The following is an 18,366-nucleotide window of genomic DNA, read 5'->3' on the forward strand; positions in this document are numbered from 1 at the left end:
CTCAGCTACCAACCTGTTTGCAGTGGGAGAGGAGCAAGCCTGATACAGTACCTGATCAGCTTCATGTTGAGTTACTTAAAATAGCCTCTGGGCCTTGGATTCCACCACTTTCACTTCCATGGGTGCAAAGTGAGATCCCATGGTACCAGCTCACAGAGGACATCTATACTTCATAGCACTGTAGATGAAGACTATTGTACACTGTTAGGAGTCGAGAGATAATGAAGACAGTAGGAGTTGGGAAAGTTATGCCATCATTTTGCTATTTCTATGGGGATGAACGTATAACCTTTATAATAACCTTCCCTATGTTTCATACTTCTTCAAATAGTACTTTTTATTTTCTCAGACAAAGTAAATACAGGTGTTCTTCAAATAACACGTTAAAATTATTGCAAAAACAACAAGGTGTATATATAAACACTGTTTTGCCATGACTTACTTTTTTTATATCAGGTTGCAGACCTTGTGATTATCCTTCTTAAGTGTATTGCATCAAACAAATGTTCTGAGTCTCCTGATTTGGGAGAAAACTGATCCGTTTTATAATAGCTTTGTCAAGCACTTCCCATGCTCTCAGTTGTGACAAAACCTTCCTGATTCTCTTGTATAAAAGAGATTGTAATGGGGGCTTTTTTTTTTTTTTTTTGTATACAACATCGAGGTTCGTGTAAGAGCTAAAAATGGACTGAAAAAATGGGCTAAATGTAAGGGCCGGATGGCAAAATGAAATCAGATGAAGACGGAGTGTGTGATCTTATCATTTTCTGCTAAAATTGTAACTTGGAGCCTTTCCTCATATAACTTGTAAATCTGGTAAGCTTAATGTAAGTTATAATTGTACAACATGTTCTAGAACTTTATCTGGAAGCCAATAATCCCGGAAGTTGCAGAGAAATATTGTTAACGCATGGTTTTGTATATTTTGAGAATCGTGTGGCATATTGCATGCTGGCTTTAGATTGCTCGATAAGAACTGCTGTATAATTTTGAAATACAAGGGCCTAAGCTCATGGAGCAGCTGAACAACAAAGGGCAGCAAAGGAAATAGGTTGGAAGGGGTGGATATACATGATGGAGGAAGGAAGAAAAACACAAAAAGGAGTAACAATGGCCTTGGGTGGCACACAATGGGAAAGAATCGGCATGTCTATAAGAGATCAGGGATGTGCATAGCTGAGCACATGAGGTAGTGATGGGCAGCTCATTTGAAAAACTGAAGTGACGAACACGAGACAACAGAAACTGAGATGATACCACAATGGGGAGAATAAAAGGATTAATTAATGTAGGTGGGCAACTCGTCTGGACTTTAAGGGGGTGACCAAACGAAGGCTTCTCGAGGAACCTGTGTGGCATGCGGTGGCTCATAGAGGGTAGGTGGTGTCAGGTCAGATGCAAGCTTCTATAAAATATAAATCCCATCAACTTGCCACCGAAGGGAGAGTGATAGTCTTTGGGAATATGCCTCGTGCCTTGATACCAATTGTGTGGAAGGCCTTGCTTTCGATCGTTTGAGAAGCAAGGTGAGAAGCGGGAGTACCAGCCAAGTGTGGAGAGCCACACTCCATGTTGCTCCAGATTAAAACAATGTACACTGTGATGAACTCGGTGCAGCTCAGGAATGTATTAGCTCCATAAAGAATAGTCAGACAGTGACTGTCTTTGATGCTAGCTTGTTGATATGATCCTCTTTTTTGTATACAGAGTCGAGTCTCGTGGTAGAGCTAGAGCACAGAATGTGTCAGGATGCAACATAAAAGGAATAGAAGAAAAAGAGAAGGGGGAAATGCCAACAGCAGGGCCGAGGGAGAAAATAAATGGAGAAGGACAACAAGGGACGCGCTGGTAAGATTGAGGGGTAAGGGAGAATGCAAAGGATGTATCCAGATGGATACGGAAGCCAAAAAATTTGGGGGCAGAGGGGGGTGGCCGGCCAGGCGGTGGTATCGGGTGTAGAAAAGATCATGGTTTTGGATTGGTATGATCTGAGATGGTGGTAAGCAGGTGTCTTAAAGACCTGGAGGGAAGAATGAGATGGAAGGGAATGTGAAGGTTGGTAAATACCACAATGGGGAGAAAAAAGAGGAACAGAGGAACAAAAAAAATACAAAACACAGGTAGGAAAAAAGAGGAACAAATGATTGCAGGTGCGCAGTGGTTATGGATTTGGGTGTTTCACTAAAATATGGTTACTGGTGGGACGCATGCCCCATACAGTACCTGCGGGAGACAAAACACGGAGAGGGCAGAGGGTGCCAGAAAAGAGGCAGAAGAAGATAGAGAGACCACCGACCTCTCGGCGATGGCAAAGTGATAGTCCCACAGACTCAACGTCATCAGGAGAAATTCCATTAATCTTGAAGGCCTTCGTTTCCACAGCGTCAAGCTGAACAAGGTGTGAGGCAGGGGCGCCAGCCCAGAGGGAAGAGCAGTATTCCATCAAGCTGCGGATGAATAACTACATGATGTCTCATGCCAATAATTACACTAGGTAGTTTGTCATTGCCCTCCCAGCAGTCAGAGCATGACTTTGAAATTTGGTCAGGGTGCCAGGAATAACTTGCCCGACCTCATCGAAAGAGACGGTGAGATTTTATTTATTTCTTTTACTGACAACAATGCGTAATACAGAGCATTAGGCCAAATAATTCCTGCTGAAAATTATGAGGTCGACTTGAAACAAATCATTAAGTCATTTCAGGAATTTTAGAAAATTTGATTATTCAGTGTGGATTAAAATGTAATTGGTTCATTTTCGATTTTTTTCCTTACCAGTCCTTTGTAAAAACAGCAAAGTAAATTTTGAATGTGTAACTATAAATCATTGTTTCTGTTGCACTCCCACAGCCAATTGAGAGGAAATTTCGCCATGGTCCTGACTTTGGCTACATCATAGCCTTTAGAATGAACGGCAGCCACACCTTCCGTCAAGTTACTATCCCCCTGCCTGATGCACCACGCTACACGTACAAGAACACCAGCCTGGCTTCATTTACACCATTTGAGGTCAAAATTCGGGCCTACAATGTGGAAGCTGAAGGCCCATTCAGTCCAAGCATTATTGTTTTCTCAGCTGAACAAGGTATTCTTTGACTGAAGACACAACAGTTTTCTGGATTTGGGTTTTTTTTTTTCATTTTATTTTATTTATGCTTTGCTTTATTCCTTCAAATAAGAATATTTGTGGCTTATGGTCAGGGGCAGATCCAAGTGCGGCCGAAGGATCTGGATGACGCCACAGTAACGTTTATCAAACCAAAATTCATTTTTAATATCCAGTGGCTGATTAATTTAACTGTATGATGAGTCGTCAACACTGTAACAAGCTGGGTGAATTGTATTATAGACAAGTCTAGTAATGGTGTCTTATAGACAGATGAGTCTATTAACGATGTCAATAAGCTCGTTCAGACATTTTGCAAAAAGCAACCAAGACCCATTCGTATTGCAAAAGGGCACAATGCTCCACACCACACCCCACACCACCACCAACACACACACACACACACACACACACACACACACACACACACACACACACACACACACACACACACACACACACACACACACACACACACACACACACACACGCCAACTATTGGGGATGCCTCTTTGTGGTGGTTGTACACCCCAATGCAAGTCGGGGGCCAAATTTTGCCCATTCCTCCCTGCTGCCCAGATTTGTCAGGGCAGCGTGGTCACGGTCAGAGTGCTGATCGGCTCCCATGGACTGGCCCTTTGCCTCTTCTCCCTCTATCTATCTCTCTCTCTCTGGCTCTCTCCCTAACTTTGTCATGGCCCTGACTTCATGAAAGCGTGGGCGCACCATCTTGGATGTGGGGGAACTCTGGGTCGCTCCTGCGAGATCGATCAGTTGTCTCCGTACCACGGGCTTGTTCAAGAGAACTGTCCAGGGTTATACAACAACAACAACACACATTATTTTTCTTGTTGTCTCAATAACTCTTGTTAAATTAATCTCAAGAACTTTCTTTTCATGAGAGTTGAGAGTATTTTATTTTCTTATTTTATTTTCTTATCAATGAATTACCATCACCTGTATCAAATGATAACTGATACCTATTCCTCACTAATGCTGTCAGGCCTAATAGTTGACTATCACTGGTGCTTTGGTTTATAGGTCAAATTAAATATTTTCCAAAACGATGAGCTAGATTCGAGCAGTTCATTATTGCCACAATCAATTTGAAAGATCTAAATTATTACTCGATGCTGATTGCACTGTCGTGTAAAATTGGCAAATTAAATTTCCCTGCATACATAAATTGGAAATTTACTGCCTGGCTTCATTTGGCCGTGTCAGAGCAAATCACGATCATGTTGTTACCCATGCCCTCATGTGAACGGCTCGTGTCATTGTTCTTATTGTATTGCTCTCGTCGTGCTTACTGCAGTTTGACTGCAAGATCCCTCAAGCAGTTCACACTCTTCTGATCTCAAACGACCCAGAAAACCCCATTCAATATGACTACATTGCACAAAGCACAAGAAGCTATCTGTTTTATGGCCTCCATGATCATAAGCATGCCTATGAGTATTTGAACATAACAGAAGTTTGCACATAATCTTTTATCCTGAGAATTTTTGTTAATAACATCCAAAATGAGAATGATATTCTAAGACTACATTATGTTCAAATTGCTCCTCACTCTAAACTCTCTTTTTCCGTATAATGCACGCAACTCTTTTTGGTGGATGTTGTTATGTTATTATCTTTATATTGTATTTCAGAACCAAATATCGCTCCTGCCAATGTTTTTGCCAAGAGCTTAACTTCATCAACTGTTGAAGTAACGTGGGAGCCAATTTCACCGAACGCAATCACAGAGCGCATTCAGGGTTACCAAGTGAGTGTCGGCCGGCCATATTAGCAAAGCAGTAGCATCAGAAACTTGTTAAAGATTCTCACTGATTGCATGCACAGCAGGCATTACTTAGCTCAAATGAACCATTGAACGTTAGCAGGGCGACTAATAAGCTACCCTTTTGGTTTCTGGTCGAGCAATATGCACCCTGTACTGTTGTTTTATTGGCAATTGCATCTGCTGCCGTTGTTGCAATACTGGCAAACAAAACATCTAAACTTGTAATCCAGAAAGATATTGCTTTGTTTTAAATTCACCATTCTGAGCTGCACGTCCTTGCGTCCTACGTCAATGCAATTTCTTTGGATCTTTAAATTGTGAATGATCAATATTGTACTAAATGCTGGTCCAAGAATCGCAGAGACTGAAGAGGAATTGTAAATTTTCATTTTTATTGCATTCAGTTGGTCATTTGAAAGATATTGGTTTCAGAGTAATCTGCAAATTACTTCATTGCAATATAAGATTCTTCATGCCGCACATCCCCCTTTTGTGATTGCCCTCTTCCCTTCTCTGCTTCTACTGTTCTCCTTTCCCCCATTCCCAGTTGTCATACCCTATAATTCTCCCGTATCATCCTCTTTTACCCATTTAACACCTGGTGTTGGCCTAACGGTTAAGGTGGCTGGCTTCCGATCCCGTGCCATTGAATTAACACCAGGTGGGGTGACTCAGCTTGCGATCCTTCCAAGGTTGGAAAAATGAGTACCAGTTGACTGGGAATGGGGGGGAATCGCATCAGTGGCATGGCCATTGGCCACGTCCCCAGAAAATGATGCAGCCAAGCAGCCTGTGGCTGCATACGAACCGCCATCCTGCCCTTATCCCCATTTCACTATTTTATTATTGTCAATTATTAATTAGCACTCTCCTTTGAGTTTTATCGATTACTCCAATGTTACTTTTAACCAAAAAAAATAATCAAACAGACAGATGTTTTAAAAAGTGACCATCAAGTTGGATTTTGGAACCCATTTCAAAGCATTCCTCACTAAATGTCACGTAGCCTGCTGAATTGTGATATATTTGAAAGGAGGAAAGCTTTGGAAGAGGAAAGCCTGGTGGTTGTAATCATAATAATGAAAACATGCTTTTGTAACAGAAAACTTGCTTTAACTGCGACGTTGTGGTTTAGGTCTTGAGTGCATGTTACTTTACCTTTAACGTCAAACATAATCTCGGTTTATTTTGATGCTTCTCCAGGCCCTTGGGTTACATCTTGTAATTATTCCCTTCTGCACACTGGAGAGCATACATTCTCAAAGTAACATAAATAGTCGATGTTCAAATACAAAATCGACACATTCTACTGTGCCATCACCAGGTGGTCTACAGCCAGCAGAGAGATCCCAAAGCATCTTTGAGGTACGAGCGAGTACCTTTGGGTGAGAATCGAGTACGACTCACAGGATTGAGGAGTGCCACGACATACCACATCACCGTCCAGGCCTTTAACACTGCTGGTGTGGGCCCCTCAAGCCCCATGGCTACAATAATCACAAGAAAAGGGCGTAAGCTTCACACTCGTACTGATATTGTTTGAAACTGTGTATAAGCCAGGAAACACCTGGTCAGTGAGCTGAATTTTGACAAAATTGATATGGAATCGTCAACAGACGCCATTAATAGACACATTTGTATTCCAACATTAGAGGAAGGAAAGAGTGTGCATGGCAAAAGGAATATGTGATGGATGTTAATTCTTCCTAGTCGATAATATTAGCAAATCTAATCAAAGAACATTGCATTTTTGTGCCAAATATATTTGTTTTGGTAATATGCATACCCTAGGTAAAGAGTTCTTCCCCAAGCCCTCTCCCTTCCACACATCTCCCTGCTCTCAAATGTTGTGTTTGTGTGCTTCCCCTTCTCTCCCCATCTTGTCTTCCGCTCCCTCTTTTTATATATTTTGTTTGTCTGGTTGATTTGTTTGTGAAGTAAATGTTAGCTCTTTCACGAGCCTCGATTCAGTATACAAAAAAAAAAAAAAAATTCCTTCAGCTTCCATGCTAATCCAAAACATTTGTTTCAGATAGATAAACATGCAGACAAACACGTATGTAGCCAAACATAGACAAGTTTATTAAAAGAGTTAGCATCCAATAATGATCATGAACAAATCTGAGTCGATAATTAATTTATATAATGATTGAAATATGGTGATTAATTTTGTCTATAGATGTCAAATGTAAGGAGTGACAAAAAATAATTGGAGATGAGATTAAGCAACAATAAATATGTTTAAGCACACTCAAATATGTATAAACGTACTCGTATATAACACCAGTCATAACTAGAACGACACTCCGTAGAGAGCATACCTCCACCAGATTGAACAGTTTACGTTCTGTAGCCCACTGACAGCCCAGATCTGGATTCGGACCTGAACCAAAATCGAATCAGCTTGGTCTGGTCACCTACCCAACTCATCCACCTAGTTTTGTTAAAAGTCATCCACAACTTTTTGAAATATCATGTTATTTATTGTTTCGGTCCTATCACTCAATGGGTGAAGAATCACTTAGAAAAAAAACAAAAAAACTCGTTACCGGATCTGTATTCGGATGTTCACCAACATCGAATCGATTTGTCCTTGTCACACTCCCAACCTCTCCACCAAATTTCGCCCAAATCCGTCCGCAACTTTTTGAGACATCCTGTTCACAACCAGGCAAACAGACATACAGACAAACAGATAGCGGTGAAAACAGAACCTCCATCTACCTTCCGTGGCGGAGGTGATAATTATGAATTGTATACATCATTATATTAAAGGCTTGGGCCCAGCTTCCCCTGACCAGCTCCATAAGAACGTGACAATAATTGTAGCCGTTGAAGAAAAAGAAGATAGCACTCCTTATTTTTATTGCGTAGGTCTTTTCAGAGTTAAATATCTAACACTATCTGTGATGTCATTTATATTTCGTTAATTACCCTCGCCTGAGGAGAGGGTATTGCATTTGAGTCCGTTTGTCTGTCTTTGTTTGTTTGTCCGCACAGAATGAATATGATTTTATCTGCAACCGTTGGTCCGATTGACAGGAAATTTTCACCATAGGTGCAACTCCACCTGTATAATTTTTAATGATAATTATGACGTCATAGGTCACGTGGTTCGGCCACCTTCTTGGAAAAACCGAAAAACTTTGCACCTCTATATCTCCAGAAGCGCTGAATAGACAAAATTGAGACATGGCTCATTGCAAAGATCTCTCCATGGGGAATAAAATATGTTAATGATGATGTCATAGGTGCCTCCATTATGACGTCATAATTCGCCAAGTACAAAACTTCATCCGATCAATATGAAATTTATTGAGCATAATCTAGGGATAAATTGGTGGAGAAAAAAAATGATGACGTCATCGGTCACGTCGTTCGGCCGCCATGTCTGTTTTAAAACAAAAGCCTTAAAAACCACTGAAAATACATCCTGGCGACCGTTTGCAATCTCTGATTGCTCTTTCTTGTTTCATTTGTAATGACGTGTTGACAATGGCAGATTGAACTGTGATGTATTTTGGCTTTTGATTACAGAGAAAGATTTACCTTGGGAATCTCCCTTTTCCACTATAAAATTTAACAATGGGTTGTTCAAAACAAGTAAAAAAAAAAGTGGCATTGTGGAGGTGCAACTGGAGTAGACTCTGGGCTCCTTTTTCCAGCGAGAGAGTGGTGGATGAATATATGTACAATATCGAGGCTCATGGAAGAATGAGGAGACAAACGATAAAAGAGCAAACAGACGCGTGGCAGTTGGGAAATAGTTGGAAACAAGCAAGAGAATGAATGAACATGCAAAGAAGAGTGAGATGAGGGAAGGAAACATGGTAACCTGCAAGTATGAGGGTTGGGTTAGGCAGGGTTAATTGGGGTAGAAAGGATCATGAGTAGGGATGGGGGAGGAGGTGTGTGACATGAGATGGTGGTGCACCACTTAATTTGAAGCCATGGAGGGACGGTACGACTGAATCTTCTCCAGAAGGCAGTTTCCCAAACTGGAGAAAAACAACAAAAGAGTGGAGGTGAGCAGTAAGACAAGATTTTAGAAGTTTAACCAGAAAGGTGTTAGTAGAAAAATGCATGCATCATGGAGTTCCTAGGGCAGGTCTGTGGGCTGAGAGCAGAGGAAGCAAAACCAGAGAGGCCTTTAAAAACAAGACCAAAAGTCTAACAGCGGCGTAGCCGGGCTTGTAAAATATTATAAACCACAAACACATATGATTAGCTTTTCAAACAGTCGCTAATGCTGCCTATAACATTAAACAAAGAAATTTTGAGGAATCTCGACATCCATGAGGTACGTTTTATTTACAGAACTGAGCGAAGATCTACTGTAATCGATGTACCCCACAAGGGTTGGAGGTGTCCTCATTTACCAAGCAGCTAGCTAGCGCTTGCCAAGCCAGCCGTTCCTTAAGGATTTTTGAATGGCGTGCTTGCTCGAATGCTTAAACCACTTGATGATCTCTCCACAAGAAACTTGGTAAATGAACACACACCCAATGTTCTTGAGACCCGACCATAGATTGACTATAATCTATATACCCCAAAGAGGAATGACCCTTTCTGCAGCTCCCTTAGTGAGCGGGTGTTGGCCTACCAGTTCATTAAAATGTTGGTCAGTGGACTCAGCCATCATAATGACATCATAGATGTAATGATGTAATGGACACTAAACTAATATATTTTAACTTCCAGTAAGTTTGCAGTCACTACGAAGGGATGAGTGTTATGATTAGATTTACTATAATATTAACATTACGTTATCATTATTTCGAAAATAATATTACCATTAAAAACCAAGGCTAATTCCCTACTTCCTCGGTTATTAATATTAGTGCCGAACACTGCTTAGATCATTGATCATGAACCATACACCGCTTCAATCCATTAACTTTCCATTCACGACATTGGGACTAAAGTGGTATGGTTATATTTACTATATTATTATTATTATTATTCTGAAAACGATACTACTGAAACGACAAACTACTGTATTAAGAAACCTGGGCCTAATTTGTCTGAAGCGGTCCGAAGATGATTCATAATGCCGAAGGCCTATACGTACCATACCGTATTGTTGGAAGAGCCGTAACGTCTATGCTTTCGATATTTCATGATCATTTTAACAATCGATTTGTTTGTGTTTCACACTGAATGAAAAACGTAAAGGTAGAGCATGGTGATTGTGATATATGACAGGTTCGACGAGATGTTCCGCATGAACGGCATACAAATAAAAATGGTAGAATGTGGAGAGTCAGCTGCCGTACGCCATAATGACATCAGATGTAATCACATCACCCTGTCATGTGACCATATCCTCAGCTCTGATTGGTATACGTTTGAGGGGACATACATATGGATACATATGAAATACATATGAGAAACTGTTCTAGATGGCTTCGCCCGATGGGCGACGCCGTAAAAACCACTACACACAGTTTCTGCAATGTGGGAGCAGCAGATGTCGCGGACTCATCACAGGAGATGTTATTATGTTTAGAGCTTTAGATTCCACAGAATACATGTACATGAGTGACAGATGAACAACCATTCCATTTGTTTCTACATTTGTTCTAACCACTAGCAAATACCATCTGTCGCTTCGCTGATGGGAATATTAAGAAAGGGGGGTGGGGGAAAGGGGTGGGAGAGAGAGACAGTGTGAATGAGAGAGATAGGGTTCACAAATCACAACTTGGTGTTTGCAGTTTCACCACGTGTGCCCATATACAAACCTTCCTGAGAGTTCCCTGAATCAACTGTCATTGGTTTCGTTGAAATCTGTTAATCCGTTCTCAAGTTATAGCACGACAAACAAACAGACAGACAGACATTAACAGACATTCTGTTAATCCGTCCTTTTATAATACTAGTACACCCTCTCACTACGGGAGCGGCAAGAAGGGTCATTCCTCTTTGGGTTATATAGATTACAGTTGATCCTATGGTCGGGTCTCAAGAACATTGAGTGTGTGTTCATTTACCAAGTTTCTTGTGGAGAGATCGCCAAGTGGTTTAAGCATTCTCGCAAGCACTCCATTCAAAACCAGTAAGGAACAGCTGGCTTGGCAAGTGCTAGCTAGCTGCTTGGTAAATGAGCACAACCCGGGCTTCCTCCCTTTCAGTTTCATGTTAAACAGCAGGATCGAGTTTCAAAAGTTCGCTACGAAAAACGCCACGGTGGCGGCAGAAAGGGCCATGTTATTAACCCAACATTTGTGGGGTATATAGAGTATCGTAGATTTTTGCTCAGTTCTGTAAGTAAACCTTACTTCACAGACGTTGGGATTCCTCCAAATATCTTCATTTAGTGTTATAAAGAACATTAGCAACTGTTTAAAAAGCGAATCATACGTGCTTGTGGTTTATAATATTTTTACTTCCTGTAGAAGCCGTTGCTCCCATGGAAATGCCATTATAACTACAAGCTATTTATACATGTTATCACTGCAGGAAAAACACTTTGGGGGAAATCGGATATTATTGGCATCAATATTGTTTTGTAATAATATTAATATTATGCTATTATCATCAGTTTTGTTATTCGAAGCGGCCTTGGAAAAACGCCACGATAAAGCTAACTTAACATTGATATACACCTCAACACTTAACCCCATTGACGGCAATGGCGGGGGAAACCCGCTCAGGGGAGAAAACCCCCTTGGGTGGGGGGCAAATGAATGCGCTACAACCTTCATTGTGTAACCCTTAGTCATCCTGTCAAGTTTGGTTGAGATTGGATAAGTAACGACGGAATTTATTGGGGTCAAAAATTCATCAGACAGACAGACAGACACCAAATGGCGTATTTTAGTATGATGATGATGATGATAGATATTCATTTCTCACGTGTCCCATCATGTGCTTTTAATGTTTCCACAAATGTCAGCACATTCTTAATCAATTATAGTTAGTTTTCCGCTCGCTTCTGGGTTTAACATGAAGACGTTCAGATTTCAACAGGTGCAATAAGAGTTTGTGAAGAATGGTGATGGATAAATCATTAGATGCATGATGTATTGAAATGTTTATTTACTCCCCAATTTAAAAGCAAGGAGCTATTTAGATTTAATTATTATTATGTTGTGAGCTTAATTATTATGCAAGCGATAAAGTTATTGGAGCATGGAATGAAGGTATTGGAAAGGGTGTTGGAGAGGAGGATAAGGAAGAAAGTGAAGATCGACGAAATGCAGTTTGGATTTATGCCAGGAAGAGGAACGACAGACGTGCTTTTCATTGTGAGGCAGTTGCAGGAGAAGTACATGGAGAAGAGGAAGAAGTTGTTTCTTGGGTTTGTTGATCTGGAGAAAGCATTCGATCGGGTTCCACGCAAAGTATTGACATGGGCATTGAGGAAGTTAGGAGTGGAGGAATGGTTGATCAGAGTAGTGATGGCAATGTACAAAAGAGCGCGCACAGCTGTAAGGACGAAGGACGGGAACAGTGGCGAGTTTGAGGTGAAGGTGGGAGTGCATCAGGGGTCGGTACTAAGTCCACTACTATTTGTAGCTGTGATGGAGGTGCTGGCTCAGAACGTAAAGGAGGGTTTACCGTGGGAGTTGTTGTATGCAGATGATCTGGTGTTGATTGCGGAAAGTATGGATGGACTGAAGGAAAAGATGAACACGTGGAAGGAATGTATGGAGACAAAAGGTCTGAAGGTGAATATCGGAAAGACGAAGGTGATGGCAAGTGGTAAAGCATGTGGTGAGGTGGAAAGAACTGGGAAGTGGCCCTGTGCTGTGTGTAGGAAGGGTGTCGGAGTGAACTCCATTCAGTGTACAATGTGCGCTGAGTGGGTTCATCAAAAATGTAGTGGTCTGAGAGGGTCATTAACCAGTGTGGCAGCTACATTCAAATGTAAGGTGTGCACAGAGGGAGCTGCAGATGGAGGAAATGTTGAGTTGGATCTTGGAGACGGCGTGAAGCTGGAAGGTGTGAAAACATTTTGCTACCTCGGAGACATGCTGAATGGCGAAGGTGGATCAGACTCGGCAACGGTTGCTCGAGTGAGATGTGCATGGAAGAAGTTTCGGGAATTGAGTGGCGTGCTGATGATGAGGGGAGTGTCGTTGAAGCTGAAGGGAAAGGTGTATGCTGCATGTGTGAGAAGTGTTATGATTTATGGGAGCGAGACATGGGTAATGAACGTAGAGCAGCAACGAAGGTTGGAAAGGGTGGAAATGCGAATGGTTCGACGGATGTGCGGAGTATCGTTGAGAGAGAGGAAGACAAATGATGAATTGCGAAAGATGATGGGAATAGAGCCTGTGATTGATGCTGTGAAGAGGAACAGGTTGAGATGGTTTGGTCATGTGTTGAGGAAGGATGAAAGTGACTGGTTGAGAAGAGTGATGGAAATGAATGTAGAAGGAAGTAGAAGACGGGGAAGACCGAGAAAGACTTGGCTAAAGATGGTGGAAGAAGAAATGCGGGCAAGGGGGTTAACAAGGAGAGATGCAGAAAATAGGGCAAAATGGAGAAGATTGTCATGGGGACCGCAAGGCTAACCCCCGCTCTAGCAGGGAAAATGGCCTTTAAAATACATGTTGTTTGTTGTTGTATTTGCCCCCATCATTCTTGTATCACATTCACACATAAGCACTCCCATATGCAGTGTGAGATAGTGCAAATTAAACAGCAAAACATTTTAATGAATAGGTCCCCCGTAAATTGGCCAAGCTGATATTTATTGGCCTACTTTTTTCAAAACTCATCCTGGGAGCATTAAAGATCACAATCGAAATGCAGGCGAGACGCACAATGACAAGGTACTCTTTCACTAAGTTCTAGTGGATTATCGTTTGGTGCCACAAGAGTACACACTCTAATAGCTTCCATACTATACTTAGATATTATTTGTGACCAGGGTGTATTTTGAAACTTCACACAGGTTTTATCTTCCTTTCCGTAGGATGTTGTGGGGATTGCAGCAATTTTACAATGCGACACAGCTCAATGACAACCACGTTACGAACTGAGCTATCATGCTACTCCTCAAAGCAGAATGCATTAAGAAAGCCAGAAAATTGCATAACAACCAAATATGATATTTTTTGGCATCCATGGCCCATACTGTTATGAATGGTGATAAACCACCTTTAGAGGCCATTTTTCCCCGCAAAGCGGGGGTTGGCCTTTTTCGGGGACCGTGGTTGTTGTTGTTTTTTCGGTCCCCTTTTTGAAGCAATGTTTTACGGCCGGATGCCCTTCCTGACGCCAACCCTTTTTGCCGCCTTTAACAACAAACAGGGAATTACCAGTGAACTGGTACTCAATTAGCCGACCTCGGAAGGATGACAGGCTGAGTCAACCCCCCTGGCCTTAATTCAGCGATCGACCGGGATTCGAACCCAGGATCCTAGGATCCTAAGCCGGCACCCAGGCCGCTAGCCCAATGGTGATGGAGAATGAAAGTATTTAATAGAAAGTGTAGCTCATTTGACATCCATTTAACAAATTATCCTAATGCCCAAATGCAAGCGTGAACCATCTGTACCACAAGGGTGTCAGGGGTGTTGTCAATATATATTGAAATCTATGATCTTCATAGAACATCATCCAGGGGTTTGTATTTTATGTCATTATTTGTACGCAAGTTTGTTGTTTCTTTTGAAAAGACACTATATTATGGTTGAGGTGATGATTAGTTATCTCGACTGTCTGAGTTAATCTGCTGCACATCGATTCCTCAAATGAAAATATCCTCTCCACATTATGGCATTTTCCATATCTTGACCACTTCAATCCTAAAAGCTATTTTCACCTACAGATCTGTCGATGACAACACACTTAGTGATCAAAATTGCATAAAATTTGTGGCAAAGGTGCACAAAGCTTTATGAAATGTGAGCAGTGATAGACATATCCTGATCTATTCACATCTCTTGTCGGTCTGTTTTCAGAATAAACACAAGGGACTAAAATCGGCATTGCACATATACTGTGATCCTTTTATTTTTCCACGGCATGCCTTGATGGAGGGTCAGGTTGTTCAAAACAAGCAAAAAAAGCAACATTGGAGGTGGATGTTCAACCAGAGTACGCTCTTGGCTCCTTTTTCCAGCCAAAGTGATGGATGAAAAAGGAGGGATTGGAAGGTCGGAGCCATATGATTGGAAAAATATGAGGAAGAGCATATAAGAACAAAGATGAAATAAATGCTTAACACGAGCGACAGAAGACAGGACAATCAATCCCTGAGCAGAAATTAGAAGGTAAAGCAGCAGTGGTGCTGTCATATTTGGCCACCAACCACAACCAATAGCACAAGAATGCTTTGAAAAACACAACCATGCAAACATTTAAACTCAAATGAACAAAATAATTGCAGTGGGGAGTGAAATGGAGAAAAAACATAACTCAGCAACCAATAGTACAGAAACACATGGCCAGCATGTTCTTGAGCAGTGATGTATGTTGCGAAGAAGAATCTCTCACTGAACATGAAGAGGGAGATATCAAGAACAAAAGTGAAGTCCTCAATATAAACATGAAAGAATGAAAATTCAAGGATATCTTGCAGAAACTAAAAAGATTGATTAAGAAGCATGATATGCTGTTGATAAAAAGAGAAAGTTGAAAATGCAGCAACAAAGAAATCCGGAAATTCTCATGGAGGCAATATTGGCCCAGAGAGCAGTGTGCGAGGGCTTACAATGGCCAATGAAATGTCGATTGAAACTGCGTTCCCCAGATTGAAATTGCCACTTCACTGATGAGTGAGCAAACGCTAAATATTGATTGTCCAGTGATCTGGCTTTAATCCAAACTGGAGCTCAGAAAGTTGTTGAAAAGGTGTTTTTCAACTCTTCGGCCATGATAGACTCCAAAACGTTAGAGAGGAATGGAAACAAGCTGACAAGATATTTATTGAAATCTGATATTGGGATTTAGTATCAACATGAATGATGTGGGCCTTTCACAATGTGAGCAAGAGACTTTTGAAGGGGATGGATGAGTAGCTAACCCTACAAGCAGTATAGAAAGGGTCAGGGATGGAGGGCACATCATTAACAATACAGGACATTCAAAAAGACGTAATCCGCCCCTATAATGCTCGGCGCATGCGCAGAAATCCCTAGAAATAGCGATATGTGGGGCATGTGAATTCTCCAAGTGTGACGGGGTTTGTTACCTAAAATGGCTCAGTAAGCTTAAAGCTTATAACACAAGCTGAAAATACTTGGAAAGTTCCTGAGAGAAAGCTGGAGTGTTCCGCTGCACAACAAAATAGCTGGAGGGAAACACCGTATCTGGTTTGGGTGCTTCCTAACAGCGATGGGAAGGCCGTGGTCATATCTGGGGCATGTGAATGACCAGGGTAAGTTTAAAACAACTTTTAAAATGATGATAATTATTATTTATCATGTTGGGGATGAGGGGGTAGGAGTTGAGGGTTTGTATAAATATGGGTGTTTGGTTCCAGGGCCACAAAATAAATTTGTGTGTGTGTGTGTGTGTGTGTGTGTGTGTGTGTCGCTGGTTGTTATCTCCAAATGCGGGTTTCAGAAGGTGGAACGGAGTCCTCCCAGGTCTCGATGTATCCATCTTTGTGTGTGTGTGTGTGTTTGTGTATGCGCATGTGTGTGTCTGCCGCCACTCACTTCCATGAGCAGGAAATTATAGAAACTTGACAGCTCTCATTCACAGATATTTATCGTATTTCTATATATTTCCGTGAGTCCGATTTGCATCCAGGAACACAATTATGGTTAACCATTTTGAAATTGCCACTTTCATTTAAATGCTGAAAATTATATTTGAAATATTGTCATTTTATATTAGAATTTTATTTTTTCATAGCAGTCATTCGTCATTTTGAAAAGTACAGTATCGAAAAGGATCATATATTTAATGTTGTGAAATTGGAAGCTCATTATTGGAAGCAGAAACAGTTTTAAACATTAGACTTTGGACATTGATTAGCAGCGAATGATGTCGTTATAATGAATAATGGGATTTGTAAAGGAGAGGACACTGGAGACCGATCCGAGAGTATGCCAGCAGGTTTTAGTGGTAGTGGAGGAGAAGGAGAAAGCACTCGGAATTGTGATGGGATAGTCAGCAATAGCATGTCACAACAGGTGTGTTGGAGATGTTGCAGGTTTTCTTGAAGGACTCGAAATGCAATGAATCTTCTTTTTTTTCTCTTGTGTATTTTAACATTTGAGTGCGGTAACTGAATTTGCAGTGGATAATATTGCGTGTTGTAGAATTGTCGTTTTATTTGTTTATCTTTATTTTGACTTGTTTCCTCTTGACCCCCAAACCTTTTTGTTGCAGCCCCCAGCAAGTCACCACGTCTTGCACAGTGGTGGCTTGATGGCTCCACTGTTTCTCTGTATTGGGAGCAGGTGGTCCCAATGGCTAACGAATCTGCGGTGACAGGATACAAGGTGGGGTAGATTCCAACTCCTCCTTTATTTAGCCGAGGCTATATTTATAAAACAGGTCATGCATGTTATGACCATGGTTAATCTTTTTTTGCTGGAACTTCGCCATGAAGTTGTGGAAGTTATATAAGAGTTCCACTTGAAGAGAATCTGTCAAAGGGCAAAGGGCAAGATACTTGGCAAGGAAAAAAAAAAAAATCAAAACAGCATATGAGATTTTTCTTTGTTTGTATTCCGCACAAGGCTGCGGGGTAGCATCATTGGCCGATGGCGTGGCCGTGCCATAGTTGCAATGCCCCCCGCTGGTTAGAGCAGAATTTTGGAAGTTGTCCATGGTGCCGGGCGATAACTCGCGTACTCTTCGCGAAGGACACCATCGCTTTTTTTACATCCACCAATGAATGCTTGCAGACGGTACGGCTATTTAACGTCAATCCGAAGGATGGCACACACATTGATGAATCACCTTGCCTGTGAAACACCAGGGTGACAGTTTATAGCTGGGTCGGGATTCAAACCAGGCTAGAATCTAATGCTGTAAGTAATCCTATGAGCACAGCATATGAGATTTTTAACCTGGGATCCCAGCATTGTGAGCTGTAGGTTCCAATGGGAACACTAAGCATCCAACCCAGAGAAAAGGCACAAAAAGTGATGTCATATGTCTTGCATAAGTTGTCTTAATGCTCATTACAAGCATAAATCAGAATCAAAGTTGTTCAGCTTTTTTGTTCCTTTGATACCTCCTCCACCGAAGGTGGATGGAAGGTTATGTTTTCACCCCTGTCTGTTTGTCTGTGAACAAAATACCTCAAAAAGTTGTGGATGGATTCAGACAAAATTTGCTGGAGAAGTTGGGTATGTGACATAGACGAAATTATTAGATTTTGGTGAAGATCCGGATCCATATGTGGCTCCTATAATTCTTTAAGTTATTTTTTGCCATTGAGAGAGATATAAGGCAAAAAACGATATATAAAAATAAAAAAAACACCTTTAGAGGCCATTTTTCCCCACAAGCGGGGGTTGGCCTTTTTCGGGGACCGTGGTTGTTGTTGTTTTTTTGG

The 18,366-nt window shown here is 41.4% G+C and overlaps 1 protein-coding gene across 1 annotated transcript in view; it reads left to right on the forward strand.

Annotated features, from left to right (window-relative positions):
- The window catches only part of LOC137415953 (contactin-4-like), a 766,344-nt gene that overhangs the window by 701,368 nt on the left and 46,610 nt on the right, over positions 1–18,366 (forward strand). The window contains exons 18-21 of the mRNA XM_078766054.1: positions 2,851–3,085; positions 4,759–4,874; positions 6,217–6,403; positions 17,190–17,302. Coding sequence (XP_078622180.1) covers positions 2,851–3,085; positions 4,759–4,874; positions 6,217–6,403; positions 17,190–17,302 — 651 coding nt within the window. The remainder of the gene's footprint in view (positions 1–2,850; positions 3,086–4,758; positions 4,875–6,216; positions 6,404–17,189; positions 17,303–18,366) is intronic.

The sequence above is a fragment of the Myxine glutinosa genome, chromosome 12, assembly GCF_964187855.1.
Source record: "Myxine glutinosa chromosome 12, kmMyxGlut1.1, whole genome shotgun sequence".
NCBI classification, from domain to species: domain Eukaryota; kingdom Metazoa; phylum Chordata; class Myxini; order Myxiniformes; family Myxinidae; genus Myxine; species Myxine glutinosa.